The 17,500-nt window shown below is 40.0% G+C and overlaps 1 protein-coding gene across 2 annotated transcripts in view; it reads left to right on the top strand.

Annotated features, from left to right (window-relative positions):
- The window catches only part of LOC135090101 (uncharacterized), a 220,518-nt gene that overhangs the window by 56,031 nt on the left and 146,987 nt on the right, over window positions 1–17,500 (top strand). For both annotated transcript variants that reach the window (XM_063986441.1, XM_063986442.1), the window contains exon 3: window positions 835–877. In XM_063986441.1, coding sequence (XP_063842511.1) covers window positions 835–877 — 43 coding nt within the window. The remainder of the gene's footprint in view (window positions 1–834; window positions 878–17,500) is intronic.

Genomic DNA, 17,500 nt, shown 5'->3' with positions numbered 1-17,500 from the left:
AAAGTTGACGTTAATAATTCATTCCCACCTAACTTACGAACCAGGTATTGTGCGGGAGGAGGTGCGTGACTGAATCTCTCCTTAATCTTGTTACGTTACTCAAATCTTCCTTAGTATACGTTTCACTTTTATTTTATTTATTCATTTACTTCATTTTTAAAATTTTTTTTGGATGTGGCTGTTAATTATATTTTACACTTTTTATTATATTTATTGTATTGTCTTATTTTCTTACGCCATAGTTCATTTTTATATTTTTATTTGTGTTTGGAATTTGTTGATATTCTAGCCTTTTTTCATTTATTTATTTATTTTGCCTTATTTTGTTGTCACACCATTTCATATTTTCATTTCTATGTGTTTTGATTTTACATTTATATTTTACACTTTTTTTCTTTTTATTAATGTGTTTATTTTTGTTTTATCTTATTTTGTTGTCATGCTTCATTTCATGTTTTCAGTCTTTTATGTTTTGAATTCAGTTATTTATATTTTATTGCTCTCAAATCAGATACGACTCGAACGCTCTGCTTCTCACTCTTACAGTTTGAGTGAGAATGACACTATAATCTCTTTAAATTATATCACGTAATCATATCTGACATCTAATTTCTATATTTTCAAAGCTGACATATATTTCATTAGATTCTCACATGAGATCAGACTCGCTCTTTTCATTTCCTTCCACACACTGTTAACAAGGACGACACTTCCCATAATCCATAATCCCCTCCTCAGCTATGTATAATCAAATTTTACCATATAATTTACTTATTTTCACAGCTTACCTTAACATTGCATTAGATTAAACTCCCACTCTATTTCCTTCCACAGACTGTATGAGCAAGGCCAGCACTTTACAAATCTTCACTTCAAGGTATGTCTAATCAAGATTTACCATATAATTTACATATTTTCACAGCTTTCCTTCTTAACCTTACATTTAATTCTCACATTATACCAAACACACTCACTACTCCTCCTTCCACACACTTAATGGACTAGGCCAACACTATTTGTAATCTCCCTTAAGGCGTACCTAATAAGAAAAGTAATGAACACATTTTCATATATTACTTTCTCTTTTAATTCACACACACGAACAACGACCAGTGACACTACCCAGATCTCCCACCACCTTCAATCCTGCCACGAAAGCCAATCTTCATATTTCCCCAAACTTTTATCTTTACAGTACATTTTACCCTCACATTAGATCAACCACGCCACTTCACTTAACGCCCAGGCAAATTTACAACCACCACCACCACCACCACCACCACCAACCACCCAACCATCTCTTAACTTCTCCCGTAGCAATCATACCTAACCAGTTCACCAGTTCACCATCAAAGGAGGAGGAATGGCTATAATAATTCACGCCAAGTCTTTTTCCGTCACTTTTACTCAGATTATCACCTCGGTGCATAATTTCGCTTCCTTACTAAATGATGTAGTGATCGGGGAATATATTGCCAGGAGATACGAAGGGTAAGGATAATTTAGGCGCCTTGCACGAGCGGTTGACATGTGTTTTGCCTCCTCTTGCTATTCCTGGAGGCGTGATTAATGGCGCGCCGTGTTTTGTGGGCTGTTCTGGTGGCATGTCTGTTTTTGCTCCGTGTGGATTGCGGATGGATGGGTGGATCGGTAAATAGTTAGATTGGTAGATGGATAAATGGATGGATAGATAGATAGGTGGATGGATCGATAGATAGATGAGTGGAGAGAGAGAGAGAGAGAGAGAGAGAGAGAGAGAGAGAGAGAGAGAGAGAGAGAGAGAGAGAGAGAGAGAGAGAGAGAGAGAGAGATATTTCAATTCCAAAAGCTACTTAATAACCATTTATTTTCACTGGATTATTACCAACACACACACACACACACACACACACACACACACACACACACACACACACACACACACACACACACACACACACACACACACACTAGTAAACAAAAGAAAAACCTTATGAATTTAAAAGAAAAGAGCAAAAAAAAGTTAGACGAAAAAAAATAAGCTAATATATAAAAAAAAAAATCACAAAAAAAACTTACAAATCACATAAAGATCATAATAATTACATGAAAAAAAGGAAAAGATAAAAGAAAACAATTATTAGAAAAAAAAAGGAAACAGAGGAGGAACAAATAATGAAGAGGCACAAAACAAAAAGAACATTACAGAAAGGGAGTGAGAGCAACAAATGTTATGTTAATCCCCCTGACAGCAGAATGAGTCTTGGCGCATTAACAGATTACTTCACTGTCACACTCTTCCACCCGGCAGCACGCACCAACGCTCGTTATTATTGTAGTACTAATGGTAACAGGAGTAATAGTGTTAATGATGGTGGTGGTGGTTGTAATGGTGGTGGCCATATTATTATTGTTCTTGTTGTTATTGTTGTTGTTGTTGTTGTTGTTGTTGTTGTTGTTTTTGTTTGAAGTAGTAGTAGTAGTACCAATAGAAGTAGTAACACTGCAGAAATGTAAAAAGAAAATTGTATTACTATAACTACCACTACTACTACTACTACTACTACTACTACTACTACTACTACTACTACTACTACTACTACTACTACTACTACTACCATCACAAACAAACATAAAAAAACACACAGACAATAGAAAGAAATCAAGACAAAAACACTTTCCCAGCATCCCTTTCCTGGCCGCCCCTCAGCTCCACGTCCTCGCGAGGGGACAAGAGGAAGCGTGTGGATTTGCTTTGTATAGGGAGGCTCCTGCTGTGTAACTGTACCCGCCGTGAAGGAGCGAGAGAAGGGAAAGAGTCACAATACCAGGGAGGATCCGAGAAACTGAATAAAGAGGAATTGGAGGAACAAGAGAAGGAAGAGGGAAGCAGAGAAGGAGAGTTGTAAGGAGAAACGTTAAGGGAAGGACGAGAGAGAGAGAGAGAGAGAGAGAGAGAGAGAGAGAGAGAGAGAGAGAGAGAGAGAGGGGGGGATGGAGTTAACTAATGACACCCTCAAGCGTCAAGGGAGAGAAGTAAACACACATTTCCCTCCACCTGAAGTCTTCCTCCCTTCTCTCCCTTTCCCTCCTTCCCTCCTTCCCCCTTTCCTCCCTTCCCTCCATCCCTTCACAATCCATCCACTTTTAGTCCTTGCCTTTCGTTCCCACCCATCAAACACAATCTCTCTCTCTCTCTCTCTCTCTCTCTCTCTCTCTCTCTCTCTCTCTCTCTCTCTCTCTCTCTCTCTCTCTCTCTTTCTGTTCGCTTGAAAACAAACACTGAACGCATTGACTATTCGTGAATAAGTAAAGGAGAGAAAGAGAGAGAGAGAGAGAGAGAGAGAGAGAGAGAGAGAGAGAGAGAGAGAGAGAGAGAGAGAGAGAGAGAGAGAGAGAGTACAGAAACTATGCTACTCTACAATTATCAAGTCTTGTTTATTTACATAAACGTTTAACCCCACTTCTCTCTCTCTCTCTCTCTCTCTCTCTCTCTCTCTCTCTCTCTCTCTCTCTCTCTCTCTCTCTCTCTCTTCCTTCCCCCCTTTAAGAGCAACACCTCATTCGCACATTATATCAGTGTGTGTGTGTGTGTCGTCTTTTCATAGGTATCCTCTGTCTAATCATGGTGCTTACCTGCCAGCCTCCCTTGTGGCGCCCTTAGGATGAACTGTTCATTGCCTTACAGCCACTTAAACACCACCACCACCACCACCACCACCACTTTGTACTACTACTACTGCTTCTGTTACGTTACTGCGCACACACACACACACACACACACACACACACACACACCGCGTAGTGTAGTGGTTAGCACGCTCGGCTCACAACCAAGAAGGCCCGTGTTCGAATCCCTGGCGCGGCGAGGCAAATGGGCAAGCCTCTTGATGTGTAGCCTCTGTTGACCTCGCTGTCCCAGTGCGTGGTGTGTCAGTGGTCTCAGTCCTGCCCAGAGATCGGTCACTATGAGTTCTGAGCTCTTTCCGTAGGGGAACAGCTGGTTGGGTGACCAACAGATGACCGTAGGTGAATCACACACACACTCTCTCTCTCTCTCTCTCTCTCTCTCTCTCTCTCTCTCTCTCTCTCTCTCTCTCTCTGTGTGAGGTGTAGGTTTACCGAAGGTGTGGTGTATGTAGACGCAGTTCGTGATGTTGCCTTAAGGTGTGTGTGCGTGTGTTGCTTTGCTCATCTATCTTATTTTGTTACTTTATTTTTTTACCAGTTATATATTTATTCACTTATTTTTTTCGTACTTTCTTCTTTACCACCTATTTATCAATCTTTTGTATATCTCTCTACCTCTCTATTTATTCCTTTGTTTACTTGTCTGTCTGTCTGTCTGACTTTATGTCGGCTACATTTTTTTGTTGGTCTTTGTGTCAGCTTAACTTTCTATCCAGCTTTTTGTCTCCCTGTCCCTTGTGCGTGTCTCGTCTGTGCTGTGCCTAACCTTGACCGTGTTAAAATATATATACTTTTGTCGATCATTGTAATTGTATCTTTATATTTTTATTCAGTGTTTTTTACTCTTTCTTCTCTCTTCGTATTCGTTGTTGTCCTCGTTTTCCTCCTCCTCCTCCTCCTCCTCCTTAACATTATTCTCTTATATTTCCTTCCGTTACGTTTGTTTCTCCATTCTCAATTCTAATCAGATTCTTGCTTACACAGCCGCCACCACCGCCACCACCACATCCACCACCTCCTACTCCTCCTCCTTCAGCCAAACAAATCATCTCAGCCGTCACCCTTACCTCTCCCTCCACCTCCTTTCCTCTTTCCAGCACCATAACTTTTCCATATCACCTCCTCCTCCTCCTCCTCCTCCTCCTCCTCCTCCTCCTCCTCCTCCTCCTCCTCCTCCTCCTCGCCGTAGTAATCCGGTGAACGCATGGCCGCGTCACCCTCCCACAGCCACGAACTGAACGCCTCTTAACCCGATGATAAGTGGCCGAGAGGAAGAGGAGGAGGAGGAGGAGGAGGAGGAGGAGGAGGAGGAGGAAGAGGAGAACGAATTGATGGTGGTTGTGGAGGAGCAAGGTATTTGTTCGTATTGGAGGAGGAGGAGGAGGAGGAGGAGGAGAAGGAAGTGAGCGATTCAATGGTGTAAACGATAATTACTCCCCAGTGAGGTCTAAAGCACTGTTCAGGGGGTGCTGTGAACTTATCATTAAACCCAGCTGTGACCCTCACTGAACGTTTCCCCTTTGTGTCTCACAAACACAAGGGGGTAGTCACAGCCTGCCCTCTAAAGACAACTCTCTTCCTCCACACAAAACTACAAGCACCTAATAACACACACACACCCTTCACTCCAAAAAATTTTAAAAATCATGGCGACTCCTACACCAGCCTCGGAGTCCCCATCTGGGGAGGGGGACCATAAATGTCCCCAGGTCGGACTGCCTTTCCGTCGACGACCCCTAAGTGTCTTGACACCCCCCTCAACTTTTTTTCTTCATTAACTTCTGCAACATTCGCGGTCTAAGATCTAATTTTCAATCTGTAGAACACCACCTCTCCTCTTCTAAACCTCATCTTCTTTTCCTCACTGAGAAACTCAGGTGTCTGAGGCAACTGACAGTAGCCCCTTTTCTGTTCCCTCCTACTTTCTCTATCCTCATTTTCGATCCAAAGCTGGATTGCTGCGTTTATTGTGCGCAATGACTTTAACCTGCTCTCGTGCCCACGCTCTTGAATCTTCCGAGTTTTCCACCATCTGGCTACGACTACAGAGTCATTCTCGTACTAAATTTATCTGTGCTGTATACCTCTCTCCTAACTCCTCTGACTATAAGAAATTCTTTGACTACTTAACTTCCAAAGTGGAGCACATTCTGACCCTCTTTCCCTTTTTTGCAGAGATCTCCATTCTTGGAGACTTCAATGTTCACCCACCAGCTTTGGGCTTTCCTCTCCCTTCTACTGACCATCCTGGTGAACTAGCCTACATACTTTGCTATCCTCCATGACCTAGAGCAATTGGTGCAACACCCTACTCGTATTCCTGATCCGTCTTGGAGATACGCCCAACATTCTTGACCTTTTCCTGACCTCTAATCCTTCTGCTTATGCTGTCACCCCTTTCTTCTCCGTTGGGCTCCTCCGATCACAATCTCATATCTTTTATCTTGTCCTATCACTCCAATCCCTCCTCAGAAATCCCCCTAAGCGAAGGTGCCTCTGGCGTTTTGCCTCTGCTAGTTGGGGGGACCTGAGGCGGTATATTTTGCTGATTTTCCTTGGAATGACTACTGCTTCCGTGTCAGAGACCCGTTCTTTGTGTGCTGAGGCGCGTAACAGAGGTGATAGTGTCTGGGCATGGAGGCGTACATTCCTCACTCTTTTTATCGTCCTATAACCTTCTAAACCTTGGTTTAAACACAGCTTGTTCTCGTGCTATACATGATAGAGAGGTGGCCCACAAAAGGTACTTAAGCCTTCCTTCACCAGAATCTCATGCACTTTATATTTCTGCCCGGAACCCATGCCAAGTCTGTTCTCCAACTAGCCAAAAACTCCTTCATTAACAGAAAATGTCAAAACCTTTCAAGATCTAACTCCCCTCGTGATTTCTGGCATCTAGCCAAAAATATCTCCAATAACTTTGCTTCTTCTTCTTTCCCTCCTCTACTTCAACCAGATGGCACCACTGCTATCACATCTATTTCTAAAGCTGAACTCTTTGCTCAAACCTTTGCTAAAAACTCTACCCTTGGACGATTCTGGGCTTGTTCCTCCCTCTCCTCCACCCTCTGACTACTTCATGCCTCGTATTTAAAATTCTTCGTAATGATGTTTTCCATGCCCTCGCTGGCCTAAACCCTCAGAAGGCTTATGGACCTGATGGGGTCCCTCCTATTGTTCTCCGAAACTGTGCCTCCGTGCTTGCACCTTGCCTAGTCAAACTCTTTCAGCTCTGTCTGTCAACATCTACCTTTCCTTCTTGCTGGGAAGTTTGCCTACATTCAACCTGTTCCTAAAAAGGGTGACCGCTCTAATCCCTCAAACTACCGTCCTATTGCTTTAATTTCCTGCTTATCTAAAGTTTTTTGAATCTATCCTCAACAGGAAGATTCTTAAACATCTATCACTTCACAACCTTCTATCAGATCGCCAGTATGGGTTCCGTCAAGGCCGCTCGACTGGTGATCTTCTGGCTTTCCTTACTGAGTCTTGGTCATCCTCTTTTAGAGACTTTGGTTGAAGAACTTTTGCTGTTGCCTTGGACATATCAAAAAGCCTTTGATAGAGTCTGGCACAAAGCTTTGATTTCCAAACTACCCTCCTACGGTTTCTATCCTTCTCTCTGTAACTTCATCTCAAGTTTCCTTTCTGACCGTTCTATTGCTGCTGTGGTAGACGGTCACTGTTTCTTCTCCTAAATCTATTAACAGTGGTGTTCCTCAGGGTTCTGTCCTGTCACCCACTCTCTTCTTATTATTCATTTATGATCTTCTAAAACAAACTTCTTGTCCTATCCATTCCTATGCTGATGATACCACCCTGCACTTTTTCCACGTCTTTTCATAGACGTCCAACCCTTCAGGAGGTAAACATATCACGCAGGGAAGCCACAGAACGCTCTGACTTCTGATCTTTCTAAAATTTCTGATTGGGGCAGAGCAAACTTGGTATTGTTCAATGCCTCAAAAAACTCAATTCCTCCATCTATCAACTCGACACAATCTTCCAGACAACTATCCCCTCTTCTTCAATGACACTCAACTATCCCCCCTCTTCTACACTGAACATCCTCGGTCTGTCCTTTACTTATAATCTGAACTGGAAACTTCACATCTCATCTCTAGCTAAAACAGCTTCCATGAAGTTAGGTGTTCTGAGACGTCTCCGCCAAGTTTTTCTCACCCCCGCAGCTGCTAACTCTGTACAAGGGCCTTATCCGTCCATGTATGGAGTATGCTTCACATGTCTGGGGGGGGGTTCCACTCATACTGCTGTTCTAGACAGGGTGGAATCAAAAAGCTTTTCGTCTCATCAACTCCTCTCCTCTAACTGACTGTCTTCAGCCTCTCTCTCACCGCACGCAATGTAGCATCTCTAGCTGTCTTCTACCGCTATTTTCATGCTAACTGCTCTTCTGATCTTGCTAACTGCATGCCTCCCCTCCTTCCGCGGCCTCGCTGCACAAGACTTTCTTCTTTCTCTCACTCCTATTCTGTCCACCTCTCTAACGCAAGAGTTAACCAGTATTCTCAATCATTCATCCCTTTCTCTGGTAAACTCTGGAACTCCTTGCCTGCTTCTGTATTTCCACCTTCCTATGACTTGAATTCCTTCAAGAGGGAGGTTTCAAGACACTTATCCACCAATTTTTGACCACTGCTTTGACCCTTTTAGGGACTGGCATTTCAGTGGGGCATTTTTTTTATTAGATTTTTGTTGCCCTTGGCCAGTATCCTTCCTACATAAAAAAAAAAAAAAAAAAAAAAAAAAATAGGACAGGATTCTATTGTAGGGGTTTTCTCTCTCTCTCTCCCTCTCTCTCTCTCTCTCTCTCTCTCTCTCTCCTCTCTCTCTCTCTCTCTCTCTCTCATCTCTCTCTCTCTCTCTCTCTCTTTCTGATATTCTTATTTCTTAATCGTTTATCTAATCTATCTATAATGGGTCTCTTTCTTCTAAAAGTGTGTGTGTGTGTGTGTGGTGTGTGTGTGTGTGTGTGTGTGTGTGTGTGTGTTGTGTGTGAGTGTGTTTTCCCTTCCCTTCCCATCTTATTCATCCTTTCCCTTCCCTTTTACGTTAATGAAGCATGATTTCACGCATGTATGTACACATTAACTTCAATCAGTCTGAATCAATTGAGTCATTAAGTCAGTTTTCCCTTACCTTGTTTCCCTCCTTGCTTCACTCATCCATCCATTCCTTTATTCATCTGTTCCGTTCGTCCATCTTTGGCACCTTGCTTCCCATGCCCTTTTCTTTTCTCTTTTCCATACTTCCTTATCTACCATTCATTCATTCATTCATTCATTCATTCACCCATCCATCTATCCTTCTATTCTTCCATCCTTCCTTGTTTCACTTCATCCAGCCTTATTTGCTATTTCGTATCCTTTCCTTCCTTTCTTCCTTCCTTCCTTCCTTCCTTCCTTCCTTCCCCATTAGAGTTTCCATTCCTTCCTTCTTTTCTTCCTTCTTCCTTCCTTCCTTCCCTTCCTTCCTTCCTTCACCCTCTCATTTCCTTCTTTGCGTGCCATCCTTTACCTTTCTTTTTCTTTCTTTCTTTCTTTCTTTCTTTCTTTCTTTCTTTCTTTCTTTCTTCTTTTGCACCCTCTCCTTTCTTTCGTTCCTTATATAATATTTCAATCTTACACTCTTCCTTCCCTTCCTTTTTCCTCCTCACTCCCCAATACACAGTGTCTTTTACTCCTCGATCATGTTCAGCCCTGCGCCAAACTTTATAATGACACTCCCCTGTACAGGATTGCGTTACCCTGTGCTCTTGTGGTGTCAGGTTACACTTTTTTTCCCTCCTCTACCACACACACCCACACACACACACACACACACACACACACACACACACACACACACACACACATGCATACATATTTACATATACACACACTTTTTTTGGTGCCTGTATACACGTAAACTGATTTCTTTTTTTAAGGGGTAAAATTTCAAAGCGAGAGAGAGAGAGAGAGAGAGAGAGAGAGAGAGAGAGAGAGAGAGAGAGAGAGAGAGAGAGAGAGAGAGAGAGAGAGAGAGAGAGAGAGAGAGAGAGAAATTTTTCTTTTTTGTTTCTGGTTTTATAAAATTATCAAGAAAAATTTTGTTATTCTCTCTCTCTCTCTCTCTCTCTCTCTCTCTCTCTCTCTCTCTCTCTCTCTCTCTCTCTCTCTCTCTCTCTAAGTACGAAATGTGAAAATAAAATCACAAATATGAGAAATGGAGAACAATAAATATGAATAAAGTTATCAATATGTAATTTATTCTGTGTGTGTGTCAGTGTGTGTGTGTGTGTATGTGTGTGTGTGTGTGTGTGTGTGAGATGGTAGTATTACATTCTCAGGTAGAATTAAAGTAGAAAGAAAACCAGCCTTCGAACTTTGCTGGAATAATTATACATTGAAGACAGCGGGAAGAAAAGTTGTGTCGTGTGGAAGACGCTGGGCTGGAAGGCGCCGCGAGTCATGGTAATACGATAGACTCTGGGTATTCTGTTGCAGGGAATTAGAAGCGTGTGTAATATTGCCATGGCTGGGAACAAACAGGTAGAATTGTAACTTGATCTTTTAAATGAAATAGATAGTGCAATAAATAAATAGATAGAAATGGAATATAGTAGATAAGCTTAGGTAATTAAATGAAGAGAATTAGACACCTGTATTATTACTGATGAATGGAAAAAAAGTAATAGGTAGAAACAGTAAACCTAACCTTTTAGATGAAGTAGATAATGCAAAATAGATAAATCAATCAATAAATTTAAAAAATGATAAAATTTAAAGAATATACTCAGGTAATCAAATGGACGTATATTATTACCGATGACTGAAAAAAGTACAGTAGTAATTTGATCCTTTATATCAAGTAAATGACAAAAAAAAAAAATAAATAAATAAATAAATAAAGATAAAACAACAAAAGATAAATAAAAATCAAAGTAATGGAATAGCTTGTGTCATATAGAAATTATCGGGATTTAAAGGTTGTTTTCAGGATTCTAGTGATAACTATCATTTTGCACCATCAGTAAGAAAAAAAATAAGGCACCCATTAATTATCTCTGTGGCCTTTAAAAATATAGTCCTGATGAGAGAACAAAGAGCTAAACACGAGACACAGTTCATAGTCGAATATAACAAACTTGAAAGAAGCCACAGACAGGAAAAGGAATGACGCAGCAGTTGACCTCTTTCAGTGCCTCTATTTGCATTCCTGTTCACCAATATCAAGTTGGTTTGCTCAAATAACACGTGTCGTATTACCATTAGCAGTTGGAGGATTAAATGATTGGCTTAAATTGATTGGCCCAAGTAGATTTGCATGTACAGCTTTATTAGATTATGAGTCGGCACGGAAAGGGAAGGTTTGGTATGTTTTCAGCTCTTTATATGTAGAAATGAACGGTAAGAGAATAAAGGTAGGTAGTTAAATGGATTACTTCATATTTCTTTAGACTGGTTTACGTATTAAGTAGGTACGGGTGCATAAGATCATAATTCAGTAACGAAAAGCAAAAGGTTCGGTTTTGTCTTTACTTGTTTATATGAGGAAACAGAAAAGGAAGATAAAAAAAAAATGAAATAGAGTGGTGTAAGTAGATTTGCATATACGCGTGTAGGAAGTTAAGCCGGTTGAAAAAGGGAAGGTTCACATACATAAGTCTTCTTCCTTTTACGTTGCGATATAGACAACGAGGAGAAGAACACGTTATTGAATTCTGCGCATGGCATTACCTGTCAATACAGAGCAAGACACTATTTTACTTGTTTATGTGAAAAAAAGATAGACAGATAGATAGATAGACAGATAAAGAGAGAGATATTTATAGATAGAAGAGAGAGAGAGAGAGAGAGGAGAGAGAGAGAGAGAGAGAGAGAGAGAGAGAGAGAGAGAGAGAGAGAATATCCAGCAGGTATGACCCCATATTTTTACCTAAAAGACAAAAAAAAAAAAAAAAAGCACGTAATGGAATAGATCAGTTCACAGACGCGTGTATGGACATTACTGGACACCGGCAAAAAAAAAAAAAAGAGAAGATAATATTTCACCTGCTCATGAAGAAGTATACCGCGTGGGGGGGGATAGAAAATATTTAAAATGCGTCTGTCATAAATTAGGAACAGGGAACAATAAGCTTTTTTTTTTATCTTTTTCTTCTTCTTTTTTCTTTTCTTTTCCTTTTTCTTTGAGAGAATGTCCTTCCTCATAAATTATTATAACAACACCTCGCTCACTATTCTTTTTTTCTTTCAATACCGGTAAAATGTTTGTACGATCCCCACTTGGACTGCTGTGAAAAAAAAAAAAATAATTCTCGCTGCATATTTTATTTTCACCGACAGTTATTTCTTTCACGGGACTCGTATGTTTATTTCTTTGTCTCTCTACGTGTGCAGGAGACGCGCCGCGGGGTACAAAGAAACGGAGAGAGGAAAGTTTTTTATTATCGTTTCCCAAAGAGTAAGTAAAGTAAGAATCAAGGAAAGGAAGGCAAATTGTTTCATAGATGTCTTGATGCTCCACTTCTAATTGAATTCAGGTAGTAGAGAGAGAGAGAGAGAGAGAGAGAGAGAGAGATACTGGGAACTCTAGTTATACCATGGTAGAGAAGAAAGAGAAAAAAAAAAATGCAGAATTAGAATCAAAGGAGGTAGAGAAAGAAAACGGGAAAAGTTGAGTGTTCCGGCGCCAACTAAGGTGAGGGATGAAAGAGTGAAGGTACAGGCCGGGTTCTCATTAGTAACGCGCACACAAAGCGGGGAGAGTAAGCAGGAAGTTTTGTCCCACGCGGCGTGAAGGAAGAGGGGAGGAGGAATAAATGGTGACGATTAGAAAAGAAAAAGAAAAAAAAAAGATTCTACTCATCTCTATTCTTGATCTTACAGGGCGAATTTGTTATGTTACTTTATCTCTTACGTCTTATCTGTGTTAATGTAATGTTGCAGTGTAAGTTCACAGTATTATTATCATTATTTCTTTGTGCAATAGGGACTCTGGCCAAGGGCAACAACAAAAAAAAAAAAAATGAAAAAAAGGGTGCCTAAACGGTGCATTCAAAATGAGTGGCCATAATTTCCAGAGAGATTGATAGCAAAAATTGGTGACTCGATTCAAGCTTGTTAGGTTACATAGTTCTATTTCTCCTAAGTAAGACTGTCTAAAGTAAAATCAATGAATAAGTATTGTTCTGCCATAAGATTAGAAAGACTGTCTGAGGTTACTTATATGAATTAATAAATTAAGATTGTCGATGAAATGAGGATGAAATCAATTGCTGTCATAATATAAGATTGTCGAGGATAAGTGAGATAAATTAAAACCAGGGTGCAGTGTATTAATAAGTGTTAAGCCGTCGTAGGATAAGAACCATCGTGGAGGGTCAATGAAGTATAATATATTAAGATTGTCTAGGACGAAACTAGAAATGAAACTGTCATAAAATTGTCAGGAATTACTGAGATGAATTAACAGATGAAGACAGTGTAAGGTGCAGTGTATTGGTAAGTGTTAAGCCCTCCTACGATATGAAAGTGGGCTAAGTTTACTAAGATGAACACATTACGATTGTCTAGAGTGCAATGAATTAATGAATTAGTATTGTACTTTCATGAGATAAGAAAAAAAAATGTCTGACGTGACTGAGATGAATCAACACGAGTCTCTTCCCTGTCATAACATTGTCCAGCATTACTTTGATGGCATAGCAAGTGTCTTACTGTCCTGACCACTCGTACCGTTAACCCTTTCACTCACACGACCGTCCTTTGTTAACAGTGAGAGCTCTGTAATAAATGGTCTGCAAGGACGGGCAGGCAAAAAAAAGAAAGACAATAGGAGGTTAATTGTCTCTTTCAGGCTACATTTATATATTTGAAGAGACGAGTGGAAAAGAAGTGTAAAAACTGTTGTAGATGATTATGAAAAGTCTTGGTAGTGGTTGAAGTCCTAAAATATTCACAAAACTAGAGAAAACGAGAGAATCAAATTGTTGTGTGGTGTGGAAGAGAAGGAGAGGGGGGAGGAAAAGAAGGGCTAGGCTGAAGAGAAGAGAAGAGGAGGATATTGCTAGGGCGGGCAAGGCCAAGAGAGCGAGGAGGAAGGGCGGAAGAGAGGAAGTCTGAGTAGGAGGAAGAAGAGGGAATTAGAGAGGAGAGGGGAGGAAACTGAAGGGAAGAGAAGAGTATGGAGAGGAAGGGTGAGATTGAGAGAGAGAGAGCGAGAGCCAGAGGAGACAGTAGGGAATGGAGATAGAGGGGAAAGAAGAGGAATTATGAAGAGGAATAAGAGGAAGAGGAGGATGTGGAGAAGGGGAAGAAAAGGGATGGGGTATGGAGAGGAAGGATGAGGCTAAGAGAGATGGAGGAAACAGGGATGAAAGGAATGGGGAAGAAGAGGAATGAAGAGGAAGAGGAGGAAGTAGAGGGGAAAAAAGTGAGAGGCGAAGGAGAGCGTGTGTATGAGGGAAAAATTGAAGCCTCAGTTGAAAGAGATGGGCCAAGAGGAGGTTTGAAGGACGGGAAGGAAGAATGCATGAAAGGAAACCGAGGACGTGAGGAGGAGGAGGAGGAGGAGGAGGAGGCAGAGGAGTGCTAAAAGTGTAAAGCAGTGGTGTATTATATATCTCGTAAATAGTATTAGATCCTTCCCTGGTATAGAAGAGGTGAAAGGAAGGAAAGAGGACCCGAAGGATCAGAAAATCAAGAGTGTATTTGTGGAATAAAAAAAATAAAAAATTTGTGTCAGAGTGAGTCTATCGAGGTGCGAAAAAACATGTAAACTGAAATCACACCAATGAAAAAGTAAGATTTGGTCAAAAAAAAAAAAAAAGGCAAAGAAAATGAAAAACTGTATTTAAGGAAGTATATCAGAATAAGGAAAAGTAAATAGAAGGCTCATCATCATCTCAAAGCAAGAGTAAGTAAGATTTAGATGAAGAAAAATATAAGATGAACTATATCAAAAGACTAAGGAAGTAAAGAGATTCAGGTGGAATGTTCACCACCACCACCACCACCATCGTCACCACCAGCCGTCCTGTACCTCCCACCCAATACAAAAAAGTAAATAAAAGAAAAAGAAAAATGAAAACAATAAAGTACATTAAAAAAAAGAATTATAAAGAAAATGATAAAAAGAAGCTGTAGAATAAAATGGCCACACTGCACACTGAACAAAACCTGCAAGGATAAAACACTGGAATACCTTTAGAGTTTATTATTTCTATTCGTGCTGTGTTCGCCACCACGCCTCGGGGAAACACGGAGAAGCCTCGGGAGTGACTGCACTTGTCTGACATCACTATTCTTATTATCATCACAGTTACACCTCTATCACTGTCACCATCTCTCACTATCATTACCACTATTCACTATTAACTATTACTGTAACTATTAAGGCATTACTATTGCTACTATTATGATTAGTATTATTGTACCACTCACTTGCTGTTATAATTACATAACGATCACTGTCACCAACTCTTACTATCATTATCATTATGCACTTAACTATTACAGTAACTATTAAAGTGTTGTTATTGATGTTGCTACTGCTGTCATTATTGTACCGCTGACTGTTACAATTGCACCACTATCGCAGTCACTATCTATGTTACTATCAATACTATTACTGTACCGCTGACTGTTACAATTGCACCACTATCGCAGTCACTATCTATGTTACTATCAATACTATTACTGTACCACTGGCTGTATCTATTACCATGACTATTACGGTATTACTGTTATAAGCATTACGTACTGGACCTTTATTTCTGTTACTAGAATTTTTACGCTATTACATTTCGATGAATAGTCTATAACTTTTACTGCACTATTACTATTACTATTGCCATCCTGTTCATTCACTATTTTGTATTATCGTACGGCTATTAGTCATTATCATAATTCCGATTTTCTTGATATTATGACTATTACTGCACTTTTACTATTATAACACCACTATTGTCTGCTATTACCGTTATTACTGCTCCTATACTATTACTACTACTCCTGTTATCCTAACTGCACTGTTACTATCACTATTACATCACTACTCCTCACTATTACGATTATTGCTATTAGTACACTGTTACAACCGCTATTACTCTTATTGCACTGTTACTTATCACAGTTACAACATCATTATAACTCACTGTTGCTATTATTGCTACTAAAACACTATTACAATTGCTATTACTCAAGCTGCACTGCTGTTGCTGCTCTTATTACTGGTTTTACTGTAATTCACTATCACATTTACTGTTTACCGTTGCTCCTCTATGACTCTATTCCCCATCACCATTATCACCACGAAGTATGACTGATTAGTGACACGTACAGAGGTACATACATATTTTCATTTACTTGTACGTGTATCTTTTTCAGAACGATCACTGGTGTTGAATAAAATATGAACTTATACTTCCAGACACGTATTGTACCTGTAAACGTGGCGTGGCATACACACACACACATACACACACACACACACACACACACACACACACACACACACACACACACACACACACACACACACACACACACACACACACACAAGAAAAAGCAGAATACGTGAATACCCTCAAAACTTTTATAAATCCCGGCGTTAAAAAATGAAAATACAAAAACGTGGAAACAGCTTAGCATTTTGACACAAATAAGATTTTATCCCAATCCTCTAAAAATTTTCTCACGGATCCTCTCTCTCTTTCTCTCTTCTTCCTCGCACATTTTTCCCCTCGCCGCTGCTTCATATTCTCTCTCTCTCTATATTTTTTTTTATTTATTTCCACGTCTATTTTTGGGGGTATTTTTGTATTGGATATTTGCAATGTAGTTTTGTGGCCAGAACACTCACCGATATATTCTTACGCATGTATCATATTTACTCGCACTGGGATGTGTTTCTTTTTATTATTTATCTTTTCTATAACTTTAGGAATCCGTGACCTCGTGACCATAAACCAAACCAACAATGTTAATACGAGTCAGAAAACTTTCGGGCAATACGTTTATCTATCCATCCATCTATCTGTTAATCATTCAGTCAGTCTGTCCCTCTGTATCTTCTTATTTCTGTCTATCTCTGTATCTATGTATCTGTCTGTATTTATCAAGATAGATAGATAGATAGATAGATAGATAGATAGACAGAAGTCTGGTTAGGTATATTGATAGATAGATAATAGGTAGACAGGTTGATTGAGTGACATAAACGCAGAGAGGTAGAAAATAAGTAAATAGACAAATAAACATACACACACAAAGACAAACAAATAAAACAGACACACAAATACGTAGATAAGCACCCAAATAAAGAAAGAAAAGATTAGTGATTAAACATACATGTAAACGATAAATAAACACAAACATACAATACATACAAACAGACAGACACACAAATAGATAAAACAGACACCTAAACAAAGACCATATAAATTAGATTACCACTCAAACATACGTGATAAACCCACCAACATTAATATACACAATAAAAAGCAGAAGATAAACACAGAAACAGTTGCGTGAGGGGGATCTTTTTAAACACAATAGGATGATGCCCAAAACAAGTCATGGGATTACCAGGACACAGACAGGTGCTCGGGGCTCCCTACCTGGGATATAAATATTTAATTAGGCCACCGGGCTTCACTAATAAAGGGTAGGAGGATGGAATGGAGGGGTGGAGGACAAAGGCTGACTGGATGAAGTGGTGAAGGGGAGGAGATGGGGGAAATGGGAATGTTTATAGTAGAAATGAGGAGGAGAGATTAACGGGAGAGGGGCAAGAAGGGAAGCAAGGATAGAAGTAAGACGGAGGA

The sequence above is a fragment of the Scylla paramamosain genome, chromosome 34, assembly GCF_035594125.1.
Source record: "Scylla paramamosain isolate STU-SP2022 chromosome 34, ASM3559412v1, whole genome shotgun sequence".
Lineage (NCBI taxonomy): Eukaryota > Metazoa > Arthropoda > Malacostraca > Decapoda > Portunidae > Scylla > Scylla paramamosain.
Note: the sequence above shows the minus strand (reverse complement) of the source record. Positions and strands in the feature narration are given on the sequence as shown.